The sequence below is a fragment of the Natator depressus genome, chromosome 3, assembly GCF_965152275.1.
Source record: "Natator depressus isolate rNatDep1 chromosome 3, rNatDep2.hap1, whole genome shotgun sequence".
Lineage (NCBI taxonomy): Eukaryota > Metazoa > Chordata > Testudines > Cheloniidae > Natator > Natator depressus.
In genome coordinates, this window is record NC_134236.1 from 86,985,408 (window position 1) to 87,012,589 (window position 27,182).

The following is a 27,182-nucleotide window of genomic DNA, read 5'->3' on the forward strand; positions in this document are numbered from 1 at the left end:
TTGCTGTTATATTAATGATTAAGATGTACCAACTGCATTTGGCTGATCGTTTGACTGTTACATTTTAAGCTTTTCAGTGAGCTTGATTTGTAATGGCTAGTATATCCAAGGCTCTGGGACTCAAATGGATTAAAAACATATTTTATTTTCGGTGACATTGTCAAAGAATATGAAATATTTTTGTTGAATTTTTTTGGTGAACATTTTCAGGTTACTGAAAAGTTTTTGATGACTGACATTCTCTTCCAGTTTTTTAAAACAAGAACCCTGAAAATATCAACTAAATCAGAAATTTTCACATGACAACATACTTTTAGTCAAAAAGCCATTTTTCATCGAAAAACGTTTTGATGAAAAATTATTGCCCAGCTCCTCTTGGGACATGTATGGCCCTCAGGACATGGTAAAGTACAGCTGGAAATGCTAACGGATGCTCATGACCTCTATTTATTTCAAGAATTAAGGGAACACCTAGCTAATCATAAATTGCCAGTGGCATCCCACCAAAGTATTCAATCTGCCAAGTACAATATACACTTAAATTACATTTTGATTATTAGTGCAATAGGTCTACAAATTAATGGAGTATCCAGTCTGTAATGAAGTCAAGAATAAAGTGATGGACGGCAACCTTTAGTAAACTGCAGGCCAAGAGAAGTCAATGCAGCTTCAGATGATAGGATATGTTCTCTCATCATGCTATTGAAAGCACTGTACAATGAGCTGTTGCATTGTCACTGTTAATGGGAAAGGTCTTCACATTATTTTCTTTTAAAATAATGAACAAAAGAGAAAGAACTAAAACGTGTCATCTTGTAACTTTTATATTATATCATCATAATTGCAATTTGGGGAGACAAAAAGTGCCTTGTGAAGTTTCTGGCTTTGCCTAAATGACTCACGTGACAAGACTGTGATGACTAATGAGATGTCATTGGGAATAGTTATGTGTATATTATGTGCCCCATCGCTAAGAATGTGCACGTCAGAGAGACAGTGTGTTTTACTGCAGGTTATCTTAATTTTCTGCCTTCATCGGGAAGTTCTAGGAATCTTTCCTACATTTTGAATGGGTTAAAGGCAGACTTGTTTTTGAAATCTTATTTTTAAAGATTCAGTCAAATGCTGCTTGAGCTAATCAGAGTGGGGATCTGACTATAAATTTCATAGTCAGATAGTAAAGATAAAGTCGATGTATTTATCTTACAACCTTTCTCTACTGATTGAATTTGTTTCATGGCTTTCATCAAGCGGCTTTTCAGAGCATCCTTTCTGGCAATTGTTCCAGCAATACGGCGACTAGTGTCTGCAACTGTTAAATCATTACCTGTGAGGACAGAACAGAAAAAACGATTGAACTCTATGATTTCAAAGAGCACATAAAAAATCTTGTCTTTAGTGTTACTATGCTGCACAGATATATTGCTGTGCATTTAACAAACATTAGTTACTATAGTGTTTACCCCTGACTAACTTTAATATCATGCATTCTAGTGATGTTGGTTTCAGGTGATCTAAATTGCTAAGCAATCTTCCAGCTGATGCTCAACATTCTCCTGGAAGAGTCTTCTCAGGAGAATCTGGAAACTGCTTCCCTATCTTCATTAAAGATCACCTCTCAAAAAGAACTTTGATAGCCAGTAACTGCTTGGGACAAGTGCTAATATATTACAGTACAAACTTCAAGGTGAGTTTTTATGGAAAGCACAAAGCCTTGAAAAATAAAAACAGTAATTTCCATTGTTTTTATAGAAGTTCCATTATTTTCAATGAAGAAAATGCCAGAATCTTTTAAATCTTATCTTATTCCTAACTAGATTTTTAGGGCCCAAAACTGCATTCACTTATGAATGCATAAATGAATGTGTTGACCTCTCTGAGACTACTCAGATGAGTAAAGTTACTCAAATGTATACATGTTTGCAGGATCAGACCCTTAATCTTTTAATACACCTGAAAATGTGCCCACTGTAAATAACAGAAAACTCTCATCAGCTTGGTACGACACTAGCTATTCAAACTGTACATTTTCCTTTTCTAACACATTGGATTCTAACTTTGATCAATACGTTATTCTGTTGCAGCAGCATTTCCTCCTTAATGATGTGCTTTTGAAATCTCTTTTCATATACAGAGCTATCGTATTACCAGCGAAGTAGCCAAACCAATAGGAAGGATGTATATTTACTGGCATCTGCTGTCTCTTGTAGTTCCTTGGCTTGATTGAGGAGCCTTTCACTTTCATCTTTATGGTAAATGATCTGAGAATCAATTCCAACTACAGCCTACAAATTCATTTCAAAAAGAGAGTCAGAATCTGCTTGATGAAATGTATCTCTTTATTGTGTCTGCTTTTAGATGACATAATATTTCACAATTTCCAATTGCTGCTGTTCCATTTTCTCTGCTAAAGTAAAAAGTGGGTGATTGGATGAGAAAAATGGCTCAAATGCAAATTTTCTATAGGTTGCAACTGAAGTTTAAAGGAATGTATTTCCTCCATACAGGTGAACTGAATAATAAATTTGCAGAATAGCACAAATATTATCTATATTAGGCAACTAAGATGTGGCCTAACCAATAATCATGCTATTCAGATTGCAAGACACTATCCCTGAGAAGGAAGAAGTACCCATCATCAGTTCCCCACTAGGGAGATCATCCCCTGGCAGGGAGGAAGAATGGAGCAAGCTGTGGGATAAATAGAAGATGCATAAGATGCTTTTTGATTCTGGAACTTGCTTTCATTGAAGTCGATGGCAAAAGTCTCATTGGCTTCAATGGGAGCAAAACTGGGCTAAAAAGGAGGAGAACGAGAGGGTGAATCTTCCAAGATAAGAGAAAGGTTGCTTGCTCTTATATGCAGGGGTTGGGGATCTGCTTCAAGAATTGCTTACTCCCTCTCCAAAGTTAGGCTCCCCAGGCCATGACACCTGTGGCAATCTCTCCTCAGTGACTCACTGACCAGAGGATGGAGTCCCTTGGACGAGACATAGGTGGTCAGCCTAGTGTATTGAAGGACGAATTTGTAAGCTGTGCAGGGCGGGGACAAAGTCCTCCTATATGTTTTGCAAAACACTGTGCATACTTGCGATGCTGTAAAATAACAAGCAATAACAGTGTTAGAAAGTCTGAATTCAAATATGGCACAAACATGAATGGCAGCTCAGATGCCAAATCTAATTTTCAGCTAAGTTGTTCTTTTGTGCAGTTTTTCTAGATGGGCTAAGTGAGACCCATGGGCTTCCCAATGAAATCATGTACTGGATAGCTCATGGGGCCAATCCAGTGTAAAACTTGCACATTAAAAGCTATTCTACTTGCAGTACACTATAACTGATACTTAATAATGTCTTAAACTTGAGTACTGCTTTACAGCACACAGAATCCCAAAGAGCTTACAAACTATTTGGGCCAAATTCAGTAGTGATATATAAGTGGATGTAAGTTATAAAGTAGGGTGAACACTACTTAAACACATGCTTTCTACTGGCTCTTTGGCACGCAAGTTACACCAACTTAGATTCCTTTTCACATTAGTAGAGCAAGTAAATGATAGCTTAAGAGTATTTAAGTGACTCAATGCTAGGGCAATAGGAGCAGATTCAGCAAAACACTTTACCCTTGAAGTCAATGGGACATATGCTTATGCTTAAGAGGTTGTAAGGGATGGCACTATGTATATGCTCATATCAAGAATATGCTTTATCAGCTTTGCCAAATTGGGGTCAGAGTCTAATCACCACCACCTTCTGCATCACTTCTGATCTATCACTTTAACCACTCCTGAAATGCAGCCTCTCTGGGGCCAAAACATGGCAGCCATTTTAACAGCACACAGCAACAGTACACAACAGTTTAGGACAGGAAGTGAAGAACACCACTATACTCTTATGAAACTACCAGGGAAATTTGGGGTAGCAGAAGTACATAACCAGTTTGGAATTTGTTCAGGCAACAGGGATGAAGCACCCATTCTTGCAAAAATGCTACATTGACAAATGGTGAAGAGCTTGGTTTTACTTCACACCCAGGAGCACAAAGTCTTATAACATCATGCTGGGACCCTGATTCAGTGCAAAGCAGACATGAACATTATGAAAACTACTTACATCACTGACTCTGTGTGTTGTGTTTAATGCCAGTAATGCAGTTTCATTAGCTTCCTCAATATAAGTAGCAATATTTTCATAGACATTTGAGGCATTTAATGCTTTTTGTACCAACCCATTTGTATCAACACTGTGTAAATTCCTGTTAGAAGGACAGAAAGGAAAAAAAGAAAAAAAATTGTTTACATCTCTTACTTGTAAAATCTTGAGACACAGGAACTTTGGTCTAAATACTACTCTCACTTCCATACATGCCCATTGACTCCCATCTGATTTCCATGGTGAATTTTTCACGTGTGAAGATGGAATTAGGCCATTTAGCTGGAACTTTCAAAAACACTCAGCAATAACCTAACTACTCTGTTCCAGCTGAGATCAATGGGAATTTTACCATTGACTCCAATGAGAGTAGAGAGAGGTCAGCAGTGAGTGCTTTTATGAAGACTACCATTTAGGTGTAGTTTACATATTCCAGTTTCATATAACTAGTAGCTATCTTATTTATTATATCTAACACATCAATTTATGACCTCAATCCTACTTGCAATAGGTTTTTACATTTGGTGATGAACAAACCCATGAAAATTCATAGCTTATGTTTGGTTCAGAGAGGAACTCAAACGCACTTTATCCTAACTTTCCAGATTTAGGGCCTAATCCTGCAAACACATAATTTAAATGGGACTACTCTCAGTAATCAAATTAATCATGTATGTAAACGATTGACAGATCAGGGCCTTATTGCATCTCCAGACTGGACTTTCTCATAAGATTTCTGAAACGTCTTTAATGTGTCCAAAGACCAAAATGAAACTATACTAAACAAAATAAAGACAAGCAAAGCAAAACAACAAAACCAGAAGGCATGATTTGAAGACAGAATAAATGTTTTAAGGGATTAAACTTTCACTGTAGGATAATCTTTCCAACAAATGTAAGAGTGTCACATTTCCATCATCCATAAAGGTTTCCATTTGCTTTGTATTAAATTCCTGATCTCATGTACTCGAGAAAGTGCTAGCTATCCATTTCATCCTGTCGTGGAGGCACTCTCTTTCAAATGACTTCAATACCATTAGTTAGTAGCTCTCAAACCTAACATATCAGTTTTTTGTGGGGGTCTGTTCCAGTTTATGTAAAATTATAGACTATGCAATTTTAAGTTTCTGCATTGTTTAATTTTAGAATAAGAAACCACTGGCTTTCAGTGTAATTTTTTTCTCTATTTTCATCTCCTATCTAGGGCTTAAGTATATTAAGAAACAACTCTTAAAATGTATTTAAATTAGATACTTGATGAGCAGCTAAGGGTTGATACTGCAAACATTTATGCACATGAATACCTTTACTTGATACTGAAAGCAGAATTTGGTGAATGTGTTTTCTGCAAGTAATCACTTACAATAGTAATTTTTTCACACATAATCACATTTGTAAATAAAACCATAATTCCAATCTGTCTAGAAATCACTTTTGTATATATTGGTTAAAATCTAAGTATTTATCATTTCTCAACAGAACAAAAAGGCTTGGGACACCTTTAATGTATGCAACTGGACCAATTCACCCTGACACCATCCATTTGGTATTTAAATTACTATAGATATAGTCAGTGATGAGCTGCCAAAATCTTAACAACGGGTTCCCTCCTCACCCCACGAGGGGGTCGTTGCCCACCCCCACTCCCCAGGACTCCTGTCCCATCCAACCCCCCCCCCCCGCATTCCTTGATGCCTTCCCCAGGATCCATGCCCTATCCACCCCCATCCCCTGTCCCCTGACTGCCCCCAGAACCGGGCAGGAGGGTCTCGTGGGCCACCGTAGTGGGTGTCCACCCCACCCCTAAGAGCCAGAGGCACCTGCCAGGGGGCGAGGTGGGGAGTCCTGGCGGTGCTTACCTGGGGCAGCTCTCAGGAAGCATCCGGCAGGTCCCTCTGGCTCCTAGGGATGGGGAAGCGTAGCTGGGGGAGAGCAGGGGGAGTGGCCGCTCCCTCACTGCTCACATCAAAAGTGGCACCTTAGGCACCGACTCCCTGGGAGCTCCGGGGCTGGAGCACCGACAGGGAAAATTTGGTGGGTGCAGAGCACCCACAGGCAGCTCCCCACACCCGGCCCCAGCTCACCTCTGCTCCGCCTCCTCCCCTGAACCCACTGCCCCGCTCTGCTTCTCCACATTCCCACCCCCCTGCTTCCCGTGAATCAGCTGTTCGGCAGGAAGCCAGGGAGGGCTGAGAAGCAGGCCGCGGGTTCCCGCTCAGGCCGAGGGTGGTGGAGGTTAGCTGGGGCGGGGAGCGGTTCCCCTGCACACACCCCCCCCCGGGGTTACCTGCTGCGGCGCAGGCGGCCTTCCTCGCGCCCTCCCGCCCCAGCTCACCTCCGCCTCCCTGGGCCTGAGTGGGAAGCCACCGCTTGCTTCTCAGCCCACCCCGGCTTCCCGTGCGAACAGCTGATTCGTGGGAAGCCTGGGGGGGGGGGGGGCGGAGAAGCAGAGCGGGGCGGCGCGTTCAGGGGAGGAGGCGGAGGCGGAGTGGACATGAGCTGGGGCCGGGGCTGGGGCGGGGAGCTGCCGGTCGGTGCTCTGCACCCACTAAATTTTCCCCTTGGGTGCTCCAGGGCTGGAGCACCTGTGGAGTCGGCGCCTAAGGCGCCACTTTTGGCCAGTTAAATTTAGAAGCCCTTTTAGAACCAGTTGTCCCTCACGGAACAACCGGTTCTAAAGGGGCTTCTAAATTTAACAACCGATTCTAGTGAACCGGCTCCAGCTCACCACTGGATATAGTACACTCAGTTTGAGTCAAAACTACAGCAGACCCTACCTCTGAGTGTAGCTGTAAGGCAATATTTTATGTGAATTATCTTATTCACATGAACCATTTTATTTTATGAGCTATTTTTGAAATCCCCATTTACATTTTCCAGTATCATATTATTTCTCAGTCATCTACTTTATATCTGTTACTTTGGGATTATAAAGAAATGATTGAAAAATGTGTGAATAAAAAACATAAGGAATTTAAATAAATATTTTTGGCATTAAAAAAAATTCAAAAATATTAAACAAAATATCGACCAGCTCTAGTTAAAAGACTTTCTCACAGACTGTGATATAATCCCTGGAACATATGACTTTACAGTGATTTGCTTAATGTGTATCTATAATCAGTATATATAATGTACTATCTTTTTGCTTGTCTGTTTACCCATCTAACTGTGTGACTAGCAGCCCTTAAAATTAGCGCCGTACAGTCTGCTGTAGTTAAAATTTACCGGTCCAACTCGTCAGCAAGTCTTTGAAGCTCCTGTGCATACTCCATAGCCTGCTGCACCAAATCATCATCAAATCGAGACAAATTGGCTAGTTTTTCTTGTAATTCCTTTTTAGCGCCATCTATTTCTGCATAGAACCCCGACACATTCTAAACAAAATATGGAAGGATAGAAAGAATCTGAAAATAGTAACAAATATATCCTCTTTACTCTAACAGTGCAGGTTTTTTTTGGTTTTTTAGGTAACATATAGTTTAACTATGATATATTTTAACAGATGAAAAAGAGGGAAGTTGAAAAGGAGGCAAAATATAGATGGGGTCAAGGTGACTGAATGGGAGGAGTGAGAAGAGTGAGAAAAATAAGCCAAAATATCATAAACAGAGGGACAATGGATAGATACATGGGACATGAGCACATTTGAGAGATGGTCTTATCTTCCATTACCTTTGCTGATATTAGTGCCACAGTGATTAGCTGAAATCATCTGAAATTGAGGCTTAATAGGTTGGATAAAAGAGACAGTTTGTACTCCACTGATCTGCACTTGAAGGGCTCACCCCATCTGGATCCACAGCACAGAATGAAGGGTGGGGTGGGCTCATCCGCCTCTGTGGCACTGTCCACCTCCCCGTACATGTGGAATCTTTGCACTCCTAGCAGACTGTAACCATAAAGGTAATACAGCCTCAGGCTTATTATGTCTTCTGCGTAGCCCCTTTGGGGTTCCTGGTTACAGCTGTAGTCATAGGGAAGTCTCCCTGCTAGTGTAGTTCCTATGGATTGAATTCCCTGGGTTCTGCTAGGGGTGGGGACATATACTGAACCCTCTTCTGCAGAGGGACACTGATGGGATTATGTGGGGGAATTCTCATAAAGGTTTCTTTGCAAAAAGCCAGTATCTGTGGCTCTTCCTAAATTAGAAAGAAAAAAATCATGGTTAAAGAATCCCATCTGCAAAGAAACGTCTTATAGTGACCGGCTGATGGGACTACTCATGGGTATGGCAGCATGGATTCAGAAGACTGTGACTACCAACAGTTCATGAGTGGTTATTTATAGTGCCTATGGCTGAGGACAAGTAATGTCTCTTTGCCTCAGCCATAGCTCTTCTGGACAACCATACAAAATACTTGTACAGAAGGTCCAACATAAGACAGATCTTCAACCATCTCCTCTCCAGTGTGTAATCCACCTGCTTAAAGCCCTGTAGATCAACATTAAACCATAGTGGCCTCGGTGTACAAGATACAAGAATGGAATAGAACAGTGAGTTAAGAGCCTCTCTCAACAGCAAATGAGCTGCTTGACACTCATTTTCATGCCACTTTCCTTCCTGCAATTTGTTACATTTATACTTACGAATTATGAGAGAAAAACAAACTGTAAACACCTGTTGTATGAAATATTTGCAAGGTAACCGGTGTACAAATAGAGCCACATGTACATATTGTATCACAACATGAAAAAGATTATGCTTACTGCAGGTCATGTTTTTTTGGGGGGTTTCTTGTTTTGCTGCGTTGTTGTTGTTGTGTGGGGGTCCTTTCGTTAAATCAGTTTATCAACAAAAAGTGATTTTTTAACCAAAATGAAAAATTTCTGTTTCAATTTTGTTTGTTAAAAATAAAATAAAATAAAATAAAATAAAATAAATAACCAGAATGAAAAATTTCCACCAAAATTTTGGTCAAAAGTTTTCATTTCTATAAAAAAATGGAAACTGAATTTTTTGGAGTAAAGTTCTTCAGTGTTTGGTTATCAGAAACCTCTTCTTAGATTGCTTCAGGTTTTCATAAAAAAGACAAACAAATTCCAGAAAATGTTAAAAAAACCTCTTCTCACAAAAATGATTGGCATTTTCTGACCACCCTCGTCTATTTTCAGTGTTGAAACAAAAAGGATCAACCTTTTTTACACCATGAAACATTAATCCTTACTTCCTCACTCCACTGCTTCACAGAGTAATTGACTTTTAAGAGGATTTGTAGATTGGGTGTATAAACATCAAATTCCAACAACTGCTTATCTCTAAATTGAGATTCAGGGTCTTTAACCTGTTCCTGCCTTCTGCCTGAAATGGACAAAGGGGTTTGTGTGGGGCTTTTTCTTTAATAGACAGAACATTTCTCTGCTCAGTGCATCTTCTGGTCTCTTGACTGGGCATCCCTTGTGAAGTAACTGAGAAATGCATGAAAAAAGGCTTAACTCAAACCTATCCCTAATAGGGTACTCTTAAAATAACATTATTTTTCTGTGGCAGTAAAATTTCATTACAAATATTTTGACTGTGGCAGAAATGATTAGGTTTTATTGGAATATTTGTCAGTATGTCAGCAATGCTATGTAGAAAGTGTTCTACAAGTCTGATGTTTTGAATACATGACTTGTTAAAAAAAAAAAAGCAAGCACAGCATTTAAACAAACAGGTCATACAATCAGGCACCTACCTTTATCACATCACTTAATTCTGTGCTGAATTGCTGTGGCTCAACTAAAGTATCTCTGGCACTCAGCAGAATACTGTTCACATCATCAGTTTGCTCCTTCACCTTCTCCTGTTGCTTCTGCAGAAAAAAATAAATCCACATTCAGAAATGTTTTGTGCATTGGTAAAATGCAGTGTTCATGTTCTCTGGTATGTTGTTCATATGAACACTACAGTTATACTGGTAAAACAAATGAACAGATAACATTAATTAAATGGGAAAAAAGCTAAGACCAAATTTTGCTCACACTTCTCAAGTTGCATATTGTAATATGACATTTTCAGTTTGGCTTGTCCTCATGGAGGATTAGGGCCTTTATTTACAAAAATAAATTTCATTTTATATTATAGTTTGAGCAATTATTGGAATGAACCACCCTTACTAAACCATCAGAACAGTGCTCTGGCAGTACAAAGACAAATAAAATATGGACTTTTCACAGTGGCATGTAGATTAGTTTGGACTTGAAGGTTTTTTTCTACATACAAATTAGAGATCTGTTTTCCATAGCAATAATAAGAGTAATGTGAATGTTCTCTTTGGTACAGCAGTTGCCTTAATTGTGGAAAGTAATGAAACTCAAACAATGGTTAAAAGCAAAGAACAATTATGACCACATCCAACATACTTCAGCCTTTACTTCATGAATATGAGATAAGCTGCAGATCTGCTTCTGCACAGTAATTATAAAACAAAGGAAGAGAGGAACAAAGGAGATTCTGTACATGAGAATCCTAAGCTTCTTATAGAGCAATTCACAAAAACTGAATGGCTGATTTTATATTTAATTATTAAAAGAAAATACTAAGTCCTTAGCTACATACTATTTAGCGATAATAAAAGTCAGAAAGGAAGAATAAAATAATGATCTGATTCACTGCGCTGTTCTCCTGGACATTTGTTTAAAACAAGTACATGTATCTGGTGCTTCTTTTCCTAAAACATCTCTCAAGTCCACCAGTTCCACAGCATCCCTACACTTAAAACCCTTGGGCTGGCCTTAGAAATCTCCTTTTTACCAAGAAAACTTCTCTTTCTGGGAATTTCTGCACCTTATCTTCCTCATTTTATTTAATAACAAATGCTGTGATTTAAAATCTGGTTCCTGTGACCATGTTGTTCCTCTCTTTGATCATCTATGTTGGTGTTTTCTTACCTTTGACATCAAGTTCAAGTTGCCAATATTGCGAACCCCAAGAGTTCAAAAACCATGAGTTGGAATAAATTAAAAAAAAAAAAAAAAAAAAAGCACGAGACTGACCTAAAAATCATAAGGTTTTAAAAAAACAACATGACAAATCATGTTTTTTGGTTGTTGTCTGATTTTTGAACTCCTCTGTCCACCCCCAATACATGTGTGACACTTAAAGGGTGAAAATTCATCCTTAAACACATAAAAACTGGACACACAAATCTGTAGGCAAGAACTCCCTTGTGTGGCTTCTCCCTGCCTAGTGCCTTCCCTCCCTCCAACTGCCCAGAGGCCTTGCTGTTCCCTGGCTCTCCACTGACAGCTATCTCCTGTCTCTAGCCTGCAGGAGAGGAGGCTTTCCTTGGGTTTTTACTTCCAATTTTCCCCTTCATGGACTGTGAATGTGTGTGTGTGTGTGTGTGTGTGTGAAGAGTGGGTGTTTGAGGCTGCTTGAAATGTGGATCTTAATCTGAACGTGTGTGTGTGTATGTGTACACACCACTGCCTGTTGCTGAATGGAACAAAAACAAACTGCTTTGTTTTTATATAGGACCTATACTTACAATACTTTAGTTACACTGAGGGGCCCTTGTGCTTCTGAAACAGGAAGATCTGGGTTGTATCCTGATTACCTCCATTAAATTAAGAGTAGCCACGTTGTGCAGTGAAGGGTGAGCCATGAAATCCTTGCCATGGGTTTATTGCAATGTATCTCAGATAGGTTTAAGCTGTCAACCCTGTGTCTTGGTTAGCTCCCTGGGGCAGAGACCATGTCTTCATCTTCTGTAGCTCTGGATAGCAGCTGACTTTTATTATCACTTACATAGCTTACATCTAGACTAAGAGTGTCAAATTCATGCTGCAGAATGGACCAATTTACATTTTTCACTGTGGTCCATGGGCCAGGGCTACGAAGTTAGCGTCATCTGAGAAAACAGAAGCACAGAAAGGTAGAGAACTTACCTAAGGTGACACACTTTAACAACTGCAGACCTGGGAACAGAATCCAGGAGTCTGGACTCCCATTTCTGTGTGTTAGCCATTAGACAGCAATCCCTCTGGTGATGATAACATCAAACCACAATACAGAAACTCACATAGAGGAAAAGTTCTACACTGTCATTTCTGTAGCTATACATCTTTAGAATCCAACATTTAAAATGTCCTTGTCAGTGAAAATGTGTTGCTCACAGACACACTTACAATATACATGCTGCTGCACAGTACCTCATTCTCTTGGAGTTTGCCAGCATTTTTCTTATTTGTATCCTCCGTTTGCCTGACATAGTCACGAGCCTGGTCCAGAGCCTCCTGTAAGTCTGACAGCTTCATGTTATAGTCACTGAGCTGGTCCAATACGATTGGAAACAGAGATCTGGTGTCATTATACCTCAGCTCCCACTCTTCCACCCGCCTTAGTACTGAGAGAAGAGTCAGAGGTTATTGATTAATCTTTCTGCATTCCTTTGTTCTCTCCCTTCACAGCATGAGTTACCAATCTAGCTACATGTGATTTTCCAAAAAGTTCAAGATCAGGGTATGCTCTTTCTGATGGAGTTTACATATATCAGCATCAGACCAACTTTATGACCTGAGTGGCTGTCCTTAATCAGGGATCAGTAAAAACGTATTTGCTCCCAGGGAACTTGGGTACTCACCTATGACACTTAGCTAGATTTTATTTCTAACTATTCTTCTAAATGGGAAAAAAACTTGTCTCACTTGAACTTTCTTATCATAAAAAATTCAAATTACAATGATTTATTATGGAATGGGCAGGATTGTTTTTTGTTTACAGTCTCAGCTAACTAGTCCATACTTTCATTCTCTGAATGAAAGAGTACTTATTGTCTTACCCTTCAAGGTGCAATATTCCCAAAATTACCTAAGCCAGGTTGGAAATAATAATGAGCTAACTGTGGCTCTGATTTGCCACTGTGTGACTCCAGTTTTATGCTGGTGAACCCCACAGAAATCAATGGAGTTACCCTGGCCTAAGTTTGGAGGCACAAAGCATGTGTCTACACTGCAGCTGGAGGTATAATTTCCAGATGTATATACACTGGATTTGATCAAATGAGTGTACTAAAAACAGCAGTGTAGCCGTAGCGACATGGGTGGTGGCATGGGTTAGCCACCCTAGTACACGCTTATATTCTCATATAGGATTGTACTCAGTTGGCTGGCCCTGCCCCTACCCACACCATGGTGGCTATTTTTAGCATGCTTGCTTGACTAAAGCTAGTGCATGTACATCTATCTGTGCTGGAAATTATACCTCCAGCTGCAGTCTAGATATATCCATAGTGGTGAATCAGGCCCTGTAAGTCTACATAGTCCTCATTCTGACAGACAATGGCTTACTCTAACTTTTCCCATTTTTTCATGTTTGTTTTTCATTTTTCAATCCGCAATCTTGGGAAAGTGGCATGGCACAATCACCTTTAACCCCTTGTTCAAGCAGTGATTACTTAATCAACTGCAAACTCTAGATGAAGACTTTTAATGGGTTCACAGATTTCATATGCTTGCCATAATAGTATGTATTTTCTTAAGAACATAAGAATGGCCCTACTGGTCAGACCAAAGGTCCATCCAGCCCAGTATACTGTCCTCTGACAGTGGCCAGTGCCAGGTGCCCCAGGGGGAATGAACAGAACAGGTAGTCATCAAGTGATCTATCCCTGTTGCTCACTCCCAGCTTCTGGTAAACAGAGGCTAGGGACACCATTCCTGCCCATCCTGGCTAATAGCCGTTGATGGACCTATCCTCCAAGAATTTATCTAGTTCTTTTTTGAACCCTGTTATGGTTTTGGCCTTCACAACATCCTCTGGCAAGGAGTTCCACAGGTGACTATGCGTTGTGTGAAGAAATACTTCCTTTTATTTGTTTTAAACCTGCTGCCTATTAATTTCATCTTGTGACCCCTAGTTCTTGTGTTATGAGAAGTGGTAAACAACACTTCCTTATCTACTTTCTCTACACCAGTCATGATTTTATAGACCTCAGTCATATCTCCCCTTAGCCGTCTCTTTACCAAGCTGAAAAGTCCCGGTCTTATATAATCTTTCCTCATACGGAAGCTGTTCCATACCCCTAATAATTTTTGTTGCCCTTTTCTGAACCTTTTCCAATTCTACTATAACTTTTTTGAGATGGGGTGACCACATCTGCACCCAGAATTCAAGGTGTGGGCGTACCATGGATTTATATAGAGGCAACATGATATTTTCTGTCCTATTATTATCCCTTTCTTAATTATTCCCAGCATTCTGTTCACTTTTTTGATTGCCGCTGCACATTGAGTGGATGTTTTCAGAGAACTATCCACAATGACTCCAAGATCTCTTTCTTGAGTGGTAACAGCTAATTTAGACCCCATCATTTCATATGTATAAATGGGATTATGCTTTCCCATGTGCATTACTTTGCATTTATCAAGACTGAATTTCATCTGCCATTTTGTTGCCCAATCACCCAGTTTTGAGAGATCCTTTTGTATCATTAAGCCATGAGTAGTCCAGCTGGCCAGCCACTACAGTCAGCATCTATGAGCAGACTCTGCACATAGGTTCAGCACTGCTGATTACCATGGTCTGATTACTACTGGAACATTGTTTGCTATACTATGTCTTTCCATCAGAATAAACACATAGATAGATGGAGACCTAAAACTCACACTCTTGTGCAGCATCAGCCTCATCATCAGCAAGCAGCCTCTGATTGGTGAAAGGCTTGCGATGCTGGATTTCCCTCAGCATCTCCTCTGCCAAGTTCAGCTTCTGAATTATATCTTCAGTGCTCAGCTCATGCTGGATTCCATAGTATTTCATCTTGCTGCTGATTTCTGAGGACAAAGAAACAGATTGTCACTCCAACATAGTTACAGTGAACTTCTTTGAAACACTTTTGTCCCTAGGGCCGTGGTTTGAATCCAGGTCAAGCTGACGGTGAGTGAAATGGGGATGACACAGAGAAAAGCTGACACTGATTGTTTCTGAAGTTAGTGGACAGAACTATGTCTTATGAGTTAGTCTATTTACAACATGTTTATCAGATTGTCACAAATGTTTCCCAGTGCCTATATATTAATCCACATTTGGATTTTCTTTCCTGATAAACTATCTGTAGCAATCCACAAACTTCTACCACAACTCCCCTTAATATGTCAGAACCATTTGGGTGTACATAGCACAAATGATTCTGGGCAATCGACCAGAATGTTTACATGTGTCAGTTCAGCCGTCGCCAAGTCCCTGACATAAGTACGTATCAAGCACAGCACCAGGGCATTCTAGCTCTGTCAGAGAGGGGGAATAACAAATGGTCTGTGGAGGCAGAGAAAAAAGGGAGGCATACAAGAGAAGAGGATAAAAATACAAGAGAGAAAGGAGAGAAAGAAAAGGACAGATGAGAGAGACAGCAAAAGGAGAAAAAAAAAAGAAATGGAAAAAGAGACAGAAGGAAAGGGATGAAAGCTGACAGGTATTAGGTTTCCAAGACATATGGAGGGACATGACAAGATAGGCAGGGTAGGGAGGAATGCAGGGATTATGGGTATGACACTTCTTTGGGGCTACATTAAGCCCTGAATCATCTAGAGTGAAGCCTAGTAGCTGTTCAACAGTGCGCACCAGTACTACATAATAGGGCAATAAACAAAAAAGTTTAATGCTCACTATCCAAAGTAACTACCCAAGTAATTGAAATAGTAGTTGGCGAACCCAAGTAGTTGGTGTTTGGACAGTGACGTTGTACTTAAGACCACTTCTTTTCAAAAGGTGCCATGGAACTCCTAATACCCACAACTGGTCGTGATCTCAGTTTTAGGTCTCATCTGAAGAAGGGCACTTCCTACTTTATAATACCCCTCAAAATTTTAGGCACCCATTCAGTACTGATATATAGGGAAGAGTGCCCCCAATTGCATCATTTAAACCACTTTCTATAGCACAGAGATTTTGCATAAATGTCCCTCACCCAAGTATTGATCTATACCAACCCTGACTGGAAAGGGGATGTTCAAAGGTCAGGTTAAATCAGTGTTTACATATTAGTATCACATGCAGTTTTCCTTTTTGGCCTGTCAATGCTTGAGTAATGTAAACGTGCTGTAAGATAGAGCTTCGGCCTTTATGGCACAGAGAACAGGAAAGCTTTCAAGTACATTTCATTTGTTTTTTATTGCTTCTTGTAGATACAAAAGGAGAAGCTGCAAATGGTTTAATCTCAGTTTTATGTGTCCATGTGATAGGAAGGTGCCATCAATATTCTGGAATAGAGATAATAATCTCTGACTCGAATGTCTTTCTTCAGTGCAGTTGTGCTTGGGAAGATGCTCACTGTTGTTACTTGTCTCTATTACTGCTAATAAAAACTCTTGAAAATGCAAATAGTCTCTTAGTCCCTAAATCAAAAAGTTATTTCTTCATCCGGGAAGGTATAAAATGGCATATTGCTGGTGAGAATACTGTTATTGCAATAGTATTACACAAAGATAGATTTTAGAAGTGTTATCTACATCTCTAGACAGTCAGAAAGAACGAGGAGGACTTGTGGCACCTTAGAGAGTAACAAATTTATTTGAGCATAAGCTTTTGTGGGCTAAAGCCTACTTCATCAGATGCATGTAGTGGAAAATACAGTAGGAAGATATATATACACACACAGAGAACATGAAAAAAATGGGGGTTGCCATCCCAGCTCTAACGAGACCACTCGATTAAGGTGGACTATTATCAGCAGGAGAAAAAAACTTTTGTAGTGATAATTAGGATGGCCCATTTCAAACAGTTTACAAGAAGGTGTGAGTAACAGTAGGGGGGGAAATTAGCATGGGGAAATAGTTTTTAGTTAGTGTAATGACTCATCCACTACCAGTCTTTATTCAAGCCTAATTTAATGGTGTCCAGTTTGCAGATTAATTCTTGTTTTGCTGTTTCTCGTTGGAGTCAGTTCACAGATGAGTTGGACTCCAAGACAGTAGGTGACTGCTTGTCACAACATTTTAATCTGAAGAGTCCCCTTGTTGCACTCTGCTAGTTTTGGGAGACCTTAAGCTTGTTATATTGTTTGCCTGATGTGAAATAGTATCGCAGTAACAGCTTATGACATTTTGGAATAGTCAGTCAGTTTACAAAACTGTACTTTCATTCAATGAAGGCAATGTTTTCTTTGGAAGAAAGGAGAAAGAGAGACAAAATCTAAGTTTCTTTGCAGAAATGCAGTATCTGTATCCAAACTAAATTGAAAACTCCACAGCCTGAAGATAAAAACAGGCTTGGAGTGGAAACCTCTGTCTGTCCCCTTGACTGAGACCAAGTGGAGGGGGAATTACGTTTGATAAGCTCTTTACCCTTCAGCACCTCTGCTTAGAGGTTACAGTGTTCTTTTCCCTTTGGAGATGCCTGTGTGAAACTCATATGACAGGAACCTTAACAAAACCAAGATTTATTAAAAAATGAGAAAAAATGGAGTTAAACTGACAGAGACTTTGCTTAATATATCTAGATTTACATTTCTCATCAGCTAAACTAGATGAGGCATTCTCCACTTAATTACAGAGAAGAAAAAGAAAAGAAAATAGCTGAAAGTAATCCTCTGTCTCTGACCATTCTGGTCTGCTTGCCAGCATTGTGCTGATGTCTAGAGATGAGTCTTTCTCCCACACCCAACCTCTTTATCAAGCCCCCCGTAGAGCCAGAGTGGATTACCCCTTGTTTTCCAAAACACTTTTCTCCACCTATGTACACACATACAAGGATTTGGACTCTCCACTTTCTCTAGGAGATGGACCACTGAAGACACAGAGACCCTTTAACAATGATTAACACCTGTCTTTCAAAGACTTAACAACTTAGCTTAGATGCCACTTTTCACATGCCACCTTGGCTGGTTGGATTTAGTTTCAGTTACCCCTCTGGTTCAAGCCCTCCAAGCAATTATTTCCTTTGAAGAGCTGGATTACCCTTTTGTGGGGCCTTGGGCCAGAGCAAGTGGGGGCCCCTCCCCACCCCTCTCGCCTGCAGTTCCCTCCCTCCCCCCAACGTTCCAACCGGGGAAGTGGGGTCAGGGTGTGGGGGCTTGCCCGCACCCTGCCTCCCTGCTCGGCGCTCCTGCTGGGGAGTGGGGTCAAGGCGCGGGGGCTTCCCCTGCTCCCAGGCAAGAGCATCAAGTGGGCGGAGTAGGTTGGGGTGCAGGAGAGCCCCTTTTTTCCAGGGCTTCCCAGTTGGCCAAGGCCCCTGGGCATGGGCCCCATTGGCCCAGTGGTTAATCCACCACTGTTCTTTTGTCAGGAAATATGACTTGTGGGCACGTCCCCAGACTCTCTGTCATAACACCATTTTGAAAACAAAGAAACAGACACAAAATAAGCCAGATTTTCTGCCTTGGCCAAGCTGAGTTCAACACAAGACTAGAGGGGAGGGCATCAAAGATGGCACCAATCCCCAGCTGGCTCAGAGCTAGGACTGTCTCCTGATGGAGTTTACAGCAGAGTCTGCACTGGCTGCCAGTGGCTTCCAAGAGCTGTCATGGTAACCAAGGATTGCTGGATTGCAATGATGCTCTGGTTACACTCCCTGCACTAGGCTCTGAGAGTGTAGGCAAGGGTGTAGGAGCCATTATGGTGTCTCTAGGTCATCTAAGGGCTCTCCTTGCCGGGGTGAATTCCTCCATTGGCCATGTCTGTCACCTTTGTAGCAGATTTGCACTGAGAGAAAATTGCATAGTTTCCCTAATGGAACAAAGAATCTGGCCAATAAAGCTAAATGACTAACCAAAGACTACTCACTAAGTCAGTGGCAGAGGTGGGATTCGAATTTAGGATGTCCAGTCTCGTATTCAATCCATTAGACCATGCTGTCTCCCCAAATCAGAAGCAACGAAAAACCATAATGAAAAAATAGATTTATAAAATGGGGTGAAATCCTGGCTCCACTGAGGTTAATGACAAAACTCCCACTGCCAGTGGGGCTGGGATTTCATCCTTGGTTTTAAATATCTTGTAATTTTATTGACACAATTCTTCTAAAAATCACAACGATCTTTCCATATAGAAACTTTGTAGAAAGTTACTTTTAAAATAAAATTTGATTCTAGGGATTCTAGATTCTACAGACAGATTCTACTTTAGTGCTGCCATGATAAAGAACTAAAATTTTCTGTAATGGGTCAACACGGGAAAGCTTTTGTTTGTCTCTGTCTACCTAGCTAGTTACATAGCCTCGGTCACTATAGTATCTGGGCATCCACTCTATTTAACTGAGATCAAAAACAAACAAACCAACATACATACATACAAACTACAGCCTGTATAATCTTTTAATATTTCACAAAATAATTGATTTCATATGTAATTGACCTGAGATTTAACTTCCTGATGGAGATGTCAGGAGGGAGAGAAAAGAAGCGCAGCGTTCTATAATGGAGGCTACCTGACACACTGACCACAATAGCTTGTTGAGAGAGACAAATTTTCATCCTGGCATCATATTCTGTTAAAACCTGATGTTTGATGGTTTTATAACCGTACTCCTGGTGCTATGACATTTCTTCAGTGGAGATTTTATTGATATATTCTTGACACTAAGCTGAACCAGAAAAATTCTATTTACCTTGGATATTGTCCCTCATATTGCCGAGTTGCTGCACAAGTTGAGTAGCGTGATTAATGGTCACCATGGTTTCCTTCTGTACCAGTAGGCCTTTGCTTGATGCTTCATTTCCCTATGAATAAACCATGCGAGCACAAGATTAGTAATTTTTTAAAATCCACATGCATGTGTGCGGGTGTGCAGTACAAACATCTTTTTTGCCTCTTCCCGATGAAAGTGTTGTGTAGGTCCATTCAGCATATAAAATGATATTTTAAAAGGTGCTTGACATGAAGGGCTGCCTTTATTGGTATTTTGAGAATTGCAGAATAGGAGATTAATATCTAGCCCATATTTCTCCATCATCTGGTGCAATCAAATTGCCATAAATTATGTACATTTGTAAGACTCCCATAAAACATTCTGCTGAGTCTCAAGCTGCTTGTTCCTACGCACTCACCAACACTGCCTGATTTTGTCAGATGTTTGTTTCCCAAATAACGTAGGTGTATAGACAAAAGACTAATGTGAGACTCAAGGCCAGTTTTGGGAATCTGTCTCTCCTAAAGAGAGATTTTGTTTGGAGGAGGACTCCCAATCCTCTCAGCCTCTCCTCCAGTGGATGAGAAGTTGGATATGAGTCAATAGTGTGCCCTTGTTGCCAAGAAGGCTGACAGCATATTGGGCTGCATTAGTAGGAGCACTGCCAGCAGATCAAGGGAAATGATTATTCTCCTCTATTCGGCACTGGTGAGGCCACATCTGGAGTATTGCGTCCAGTTCTGGGCCCCCCACTACAGAAAGGATGTAGACAAATTGGAGAGAGTCCACTGGAGGGCGACAAAAATGATTAGGGGGCTAGGGCACATGACTTTTGAGGAGAGGCTGAGGGAACTGGGCTTATTTAGTCGGCAGAAGAGAAGAGTGAGGGGGGATTTGATAGCAGCCTTCAACTACCTGAAGGGAGGTTCCAAAGAGGATGGAGCTAGGCTGTTCTCAGTGGTAGCAGATGACAGAACAAGGAGAAATGGTCTCAAGTTGCATACCTGAAGAAACCCTTCTTGTTACTTTTAACATCTCTTGCTCGCTGCAACACCAGGTGTCATTTGGCCATCCTGATTTCACTCCTGCATGCCCGAGCAATATTCCAGAACTTCACTCCTCTGATGGTTAGAAACCTTCATGTAATTTCAAGTCTAAACTTCCTGATGGCCAGTTTATATCCATTTGTACTTGTGTCCACACTGGTACTGAGCTTAAATAATTCTTCTCCCTCCGTGGTATTTATCCCTCTGATATATTTATAGATAGCAATCATATCTCCTCTCAGCCTTCTTTTGGTTAGGCTAAACAGGCCAAGCTCTTTGAGTCTCCTTTCATAAGACAGGTTTTCCATTCCTCTCATCATCTTAGTAGCCCTTCTCTGTACCTGTTCCAGTTTGAATTAATCCTTCTTAAACATGGGAGACGATGCACACAATATTCCAGATGAGGTCTCACCAGTGCCTTGTATAACTGTACTTGTTACCCGGGGTTCTTTCAACCCAAAGCTCTTGGTAACTTTTACTCTGTGCGAGGTGGTGTCAGGAAATAAATCAGGGGAGACATGGCTATCCGACCGATCGATGGCTGGCACAAACAGGACAACACAAGAGTGCTTTCACTTAAAGCTAAACTTTACTTTGTCTCAAGCACTTATACACACGTCCGCAAGAGGTTAGTAAAACACCCCCACCCTTGATAATTACCAAAGCTGAGTGTGGCTCTCGAGTGGCACAACGGTAGCCCGTCTTCCGCTGGGAAACACAAGATGCATCCAGAGAGAGAGAGTCCAGTCCTGAAGAGTCCCCCTACCTCAAACCTTCCCCCCTTATTTATACATTAGTAATAGAATGACATGTCCCTTAAAGCAAACTTGTTAAGTAAGCAGTTTCAATGGTCAAGTGAGAGGTTCCTTCTGATTATTGATTAACCAGGTGTGGGTTTTTCCAGAGTTTGCAGGCTTGAGGCCTCAATAGACATTCCTAGGGCACATCCTGCTCTTCTAAGGTGCATGTATCAGCAACTTCAACACAATTCTTATCAGGAAGGACACGGGGTCAAGCTGCCCTCTCTGTGGCACCCAAAACCCCCCCTCCCCTCCTGCATCGGTTAAGCTAAGCCTGCTGAATGGCCAATTTACAGCCTGCTGACTTGGCTGCTTTTAGCAATAAGCCAGAGTGGTTTCAGGCACTTTACTGGTTTGCCAAAGTCTCCCCGTACATACTAACACCTCCTTAGCTCTACTGGAAATACCTCGCCTGATGCATCCCAGGACTGCATTAGCATTTTTCATGGCCATATCACACTGACGGCTCATAGTCATCCTGTGGTCAACCAATACTCCGAGGTCCTTCTCCTCCTCTGTTACTTCCAAGTGGTGCGTCCCCAGTTTATAACAGAAATTCTTGTTATTAATCCCTAAATGATCTTGCACTTTTCACTATTAAATTTCATCCTATTACTATTACTCCAGTTTACAAGGTCATCCAGATCTTCCTGTATGATATCCTGGCCCTTCTCTGTATTGGCAATACCTCCCAGCTTTGTATCATCCGCAAACTTTATCAGCACATTCCCGCTTTTTATGCCAAGGTCAGTAATAAAAAGATTAAATAAGATTGGTCCCCAAACCGATCCTTGAGGAACTCCACCAGTAACCTCCTTCCAGCCTCACAGTTCTCCTTTCAGTGTGACCCACCGTAGTCTCCCCTTTAACCAGTTCCTTATCCACCTTTCAATTTTCATATTGATCCCCATCTTTTCCAGTGTAACTAATAATTCTCCATGTGGAACCGTATCAAATGCCTTACTGAAATCGAGGTAAATTAGATCCACTGTGTTCCCTTTGTCTAAAAAATCTGTTACCTTCTCAAAGAAGGAGATCAGGTTGGTTTGACAGGATCTACCTTTTGTAAAGCCATGTGGTATTTTGTCCCAATTACCATTGACCTCAATGTCCTTAACTACTTCCTCCTTTAAATTTTTTTCCAAGACCTTGCATACTACAGATGTCAAACTGACAGGCCTGTAGTTACCCGGATCGCTTTTTTTACCTTTCTTAAAAATAGGAACTATGTTAGCAATTCTCCAGTCATACGGTACAACCCCTGAGTTTACAGATTGATTAAAAATTCTTCCTAATGGGCTTGCAATTTCTTGTGCCAATTCCTTTAATATTCTTGGATGAAGATTATCCGGGCCCCCTGCTTTAGTCCCATTAAGCTGTTCAAGTTTGGCTTCTTCCTCGGATATGGTAATATCTACCTCCATATCCTCATTCCCATTTGTCGTCCTACCATTATCCCTAAGCTCCTCATTAGCCTCATTAAAGACTGAGGCAAAGTATTTGTTTAGATATTGGGCCATGCCTAGATTATCCTTAACCTCCACTCCATTCTCAGTGTTAAGCGGTCCCATTTCTTCTTTCTTTGTTTTCTTCTTATTTATATGGCTATAGAACCTTTTACTATTGCTTTTAATTCCCTTTGCAAGGTCCAACTCTACATGGCTTTTGGCCTTTCTCACTTTATCCCTACATGTTCTGACCTCAGTAAGGTAGCTTTCCTTGCTGATCCCTCCCATCTTCCACTCCTTGTAGGCTTTCTGCTTTTTCTTAATCACCTCTCTGAGATGCTTGCTCATCCAGCTTGGTCTACAACTCCTGTCTATGAATTTTTCCCCCTTTCTTGGGATGCAGGCTCCTGATAGTTTCTGCAACTTTGACTTGAAGTAATTCCAGGCCTCCTCCGCATTTAGATCCACAAGTTTTTCAGTCCAATCCACTTCCCTAACAAATTTCCTTAATTTTTTAAAATTAGCCTTTTTGAAATCAAAAACCCTAGTCACAGATCTATTTTTGTTTATCCTTCCATTTAGTTTGAACTGAATTAGCTCATGATCACTCAAATCAAGGTTGTCCCCTATAACCATTTCTTCTACGAGGTCCTCCTGACTGCTCACCAAAATGGCATCCTTTCTTGTCGGCTCAGCAACTACTTGGTGAAGGAATCCATCAGCTATCGTATCCAGGAAAATCTGAGCCCTATTATTATTACTAGCACTTGTCCTCCAGTCTATATTTAGGAAGTTAAAGTCTCCCATGATCACACAATTCCCATTAGTATTTACTTCTTTAAAAACATAAAAGAGGTCTCTATCCATATCCAAATCGGATCCTGGCGGTCTATAGCACACCCCAAGCACTATCCCAGGGGAGGCTCTAGTAGCTTTCTTCCCTAGTGTAATTTTTGCCTAGACAGACTCTGTCTTATCCATTCCATCACTTCTTATTTCTTTACAGACTACCTCATCATTGATATACAATGCTACTCCACCACCTTTGCCTTTATTTCTGTCTTTCCTAAACAGCACATACCCTTCAATTCCCGTACTTCAACCATGACTACTATTCCACCATGTTTCTGTTATCCCTATAATATCTGGTTTCACTTTCTGCACCAGTAGCTCTAGTTCCTCCATTTTGTTACCTAGGCTCCTCACATTAGTGTACAAACATCTTAATTTTTGCTGTTTGGCTTCACTCACATTCTTTACCCGATTGGGCACAGACATTCTACTGCCAATATTACCTATTAGATTGGTATGTACAATGCCCTTCCACCTTATGTCATTCTCCTACCCACAGCTGTATCCTTTCTTACTTCATTTTCTTCCCTCTCAGAATGAAAATCTGGTGTGGAGATTACCTGGACATCTCCCAACCATCTCCCCCAAATTCCTAATTTAAAACTCTCTTGATCAGTTGTGCCATTCCTCCATCCTAGAAGTCTATTTCCCTCCTTACTCAAGTGAAGTCCATCCCAGGAGAACAGTCCTCTGCCCATGAATGCGTCCTAGTGGCCATACAGCCCAAAGCCCTCCTTATAGCACCACTGCCTGAGCCATCTGTTGAGCATCATAATCTTGTCAGACCTTTGTTGCCCTTCTCTAGGAACAGGCAGAAGCCCACTGAAGATCACCTGAACCTCGATTTCCTTAAGCGTCTTCTCCAGCCTGGCATAGTCTCCCTTGATACATTCCAGTGCGGATCTAGCTGTATCATTTGTTCCCACATGAAGGATAATCAGTGGATTCCTTTCCTGCTCTCTCAGGATCCTCTTCAGCCTCAGATCCATGTCCCGTATCTTAGCACCCGGCAGACAGCACACCCTTCTGTTCTCTGGATCAGCTCTTGTTACAGGCCTGTCTATTCTTCTCAGTAAGGAGTCCCCAATCACCTGCCTTTTCCTGGTGATGGTGTGATTCTCCAGTCTATCCCCTGTTCCATCTGGCTGCAAGTCCTCTCAATTCCTATTGTCCCTTGCAATCCTCTGCAACCCATCCTGTATCCTCCTGGGGCTCATATCTGGTGTTATCTCCATTGACTCTTGCCCTCTTCCTATAGGACTACCTGTTCTTCTCTTCTTCCTTGCCCTCTAACCTTCAGTGACCACTTGCTGTGCCCCTTCTTCATTTTCCAACTCCGCAAACCTGTTCCTGAGCTCTATTTCTCCTTCAGTGGCCTGTCTTTTCCTCTGCCTGGCTCTCTTAGTCACATGCTTCCACTGTCCACTTTCCTCACCCAGCAGTATCCCCTCAGAGTTCTTTGGTCATGCTTCCATCTGCAAGTCTGAGCTTTTCCCTTCAGCCGCCTCATGTCTTTGCTCCATCATCCACTCAAACTCCCTTCTAAACTCAACCAGAGTCTCCACCTGCATCTCCAATCCTCAGATTTTCTCTTCCATCAGCTCTATCAGGTGGCACTTCACTCGACAAAATTCTTTTCAGGTACCCCCTCCAGGATCATGTACATGCTACAGCTTCCACATCCAGTCATCTTCACTGTGTCTTCCACTACTTGGTTCATTACCGCTGCTGCCTCTGTGTCTGTCATTGCCTTCCCACCTAAGTCCTGTTAGTCTGGGAAGCACAAACCAAACCAAAACACCACCACCCACAGCAAAACAAACCCCCAACGAGCACCAAAACAGTCACAGAACATCACACGCTCCCTTCTCTAGCCTGTCTGTTCCTTTGCCTGGCTCTTATTCTTCTCCCCAAACTCCCCTTACAAATTCCCACTCAAACTCTCCTGTTTACAGCTCTGTTTGCTGGCTCCTGTGCCACATATGATTCTATGATTCCCTTCCTCTAAAACTCAGACAGCCGGTGGGTAGCCAATAAGCTCAGGCAGAAGCAGAGCCACAGTCTTCTATTACATTTGGGACTGCCCTCTAAATAATACTCTCCTGCCACCATCACAACTTCTTGGAGTCCCCAAAACTGACTTTACAGAGAAGCATTGGTTTAAGATTGAGGGAAGAGGGGATATTAAGATTTACTGTTGCATACTGATCATGGTTCCTAAGAAACTTATTGACTTCAGTTGTCTTTAGATTTAATTTCCTTAGGGAGGTCTCAGGATGGAGAATAAAAGAATTGAGCTTATTGCTAGGTTGTCCACTGCTGCTAGGTCTTGTATGCCAATCACATCTCATGATCGATGGTATCAAAGTGCTTGGATTCAGAGGTATGTTTTGGCTTGTAATAGAGTTAATTCTCACAGGAAAATTAGGATCTGGGTTCAGCTTTGGACTTTGAATCCCCCTTCCAATATTTTTGAAGACCTGTAGCTCCTGGTAAATCAGTTTTCCTGGGAAAATGATGCATTTGGTTGAAAAAACAACTTTCATTTCTCTGTCCTGTAGTTATTAATAATTGTTATTACCATATTCTGTAACTCTAGCTGCTTTGTTTGATCTGCTGTGGCTAGTACTAACATAACCACATTATCTTTCAAATAGATGTTTTCACTTGCAAGAGCACCAGGTGGCGCTTTAAACCAGATAGAAAGCTGAAAATAAGCTTGGAAAGAAAAAATGGGTCAGTTTAGACAACAGGATGGAGCCTGGCTTCAGTGGGAGCAGAACCAGGAGCAATCCTGGGAAATAGAACAGGAATGTATTTTTACCTGAATGAAATAAATAGTTGGGTTCATAGTAAGAGTTTTATTTTTTTACATATTATTTACTTTGCCTTTGAAGGAAGAACACTATATGGGTCACTATACAGATTTATTATCTTCAGGGTTTCTGATGGTTTTTTTTTTTGGCTGTTAATTGTTGTTTATTTTTAGGCAATAGCCATTCATGTTTATACATAAGCATTTGCATTTAAATATTTTTCCTTCTTTAATAACCCCCAAATTCTTCTTATCCAGTTATGGTTTTATATTTGCATACACTAAGAATTACAGTGATACAAGCTGAGACTGCAATCAGAATGAGAATATCAGTGATCTCTTTCAGAAGGGAAGCAGCATTTCCTCTAAGATCAATCAGTATTACAGTGTAAACTAAGGATGCTGTTGCTGAATCCACTAATTCCATTGACTTCATGCAGACTTTGGGTAGGATTTCCAAAGAAACCTACAGGAGGTAGGTGTCCATATTCTCCAAATCCTAGCCAAATTCTACAGGACAGAG

General features: G+C 41.1%; 1 protein-coding gene across 1 annotated transcript in view; it reads right to left on the reverse strand.

The window, feature by feature from the left end:
- Positions 1-27,182, reverse strand: part of LAMA4 (laminin subunit alpha 4) — a 150,046-nt gene that overhangs the window by 48,350 nt on the left and 74,514 nt on the right. The window contains exons 9-16 of the mRNA XM_074948260.1: positions 19,678-19,789; positions 14,742-14,909; positions 12,288-12,481; positions 9,830-9,946; positions 7,380-7,528; positions 4,113-4,254; positions 2,189-2,285; positions 1,211-1,327 (exon numbers count right to left, since the gene is read on the reverse strand). Of these exons, the coding sequence (XP_074804361.1) occupies positions 1,211-1,327; positions 2,189-2,285; positions 4,113-4,254; positions 7,380-7,528; positions 9,830-9,946; positions 12,288-12,481; positions 14,742-14,909; positions 19,678-19,789 (1,096 nt within the window). The remainder of the gene's footprint in view (positions 1-1,210; positions 1,328-2,188; positions 2,286-4,112; positions 4,255-7,379; positions 7,529-9,829; positions 9,947-12,287; positions 12,482-14,741; positions 14,910-19,677; positions 19,790-27,182) is intronic.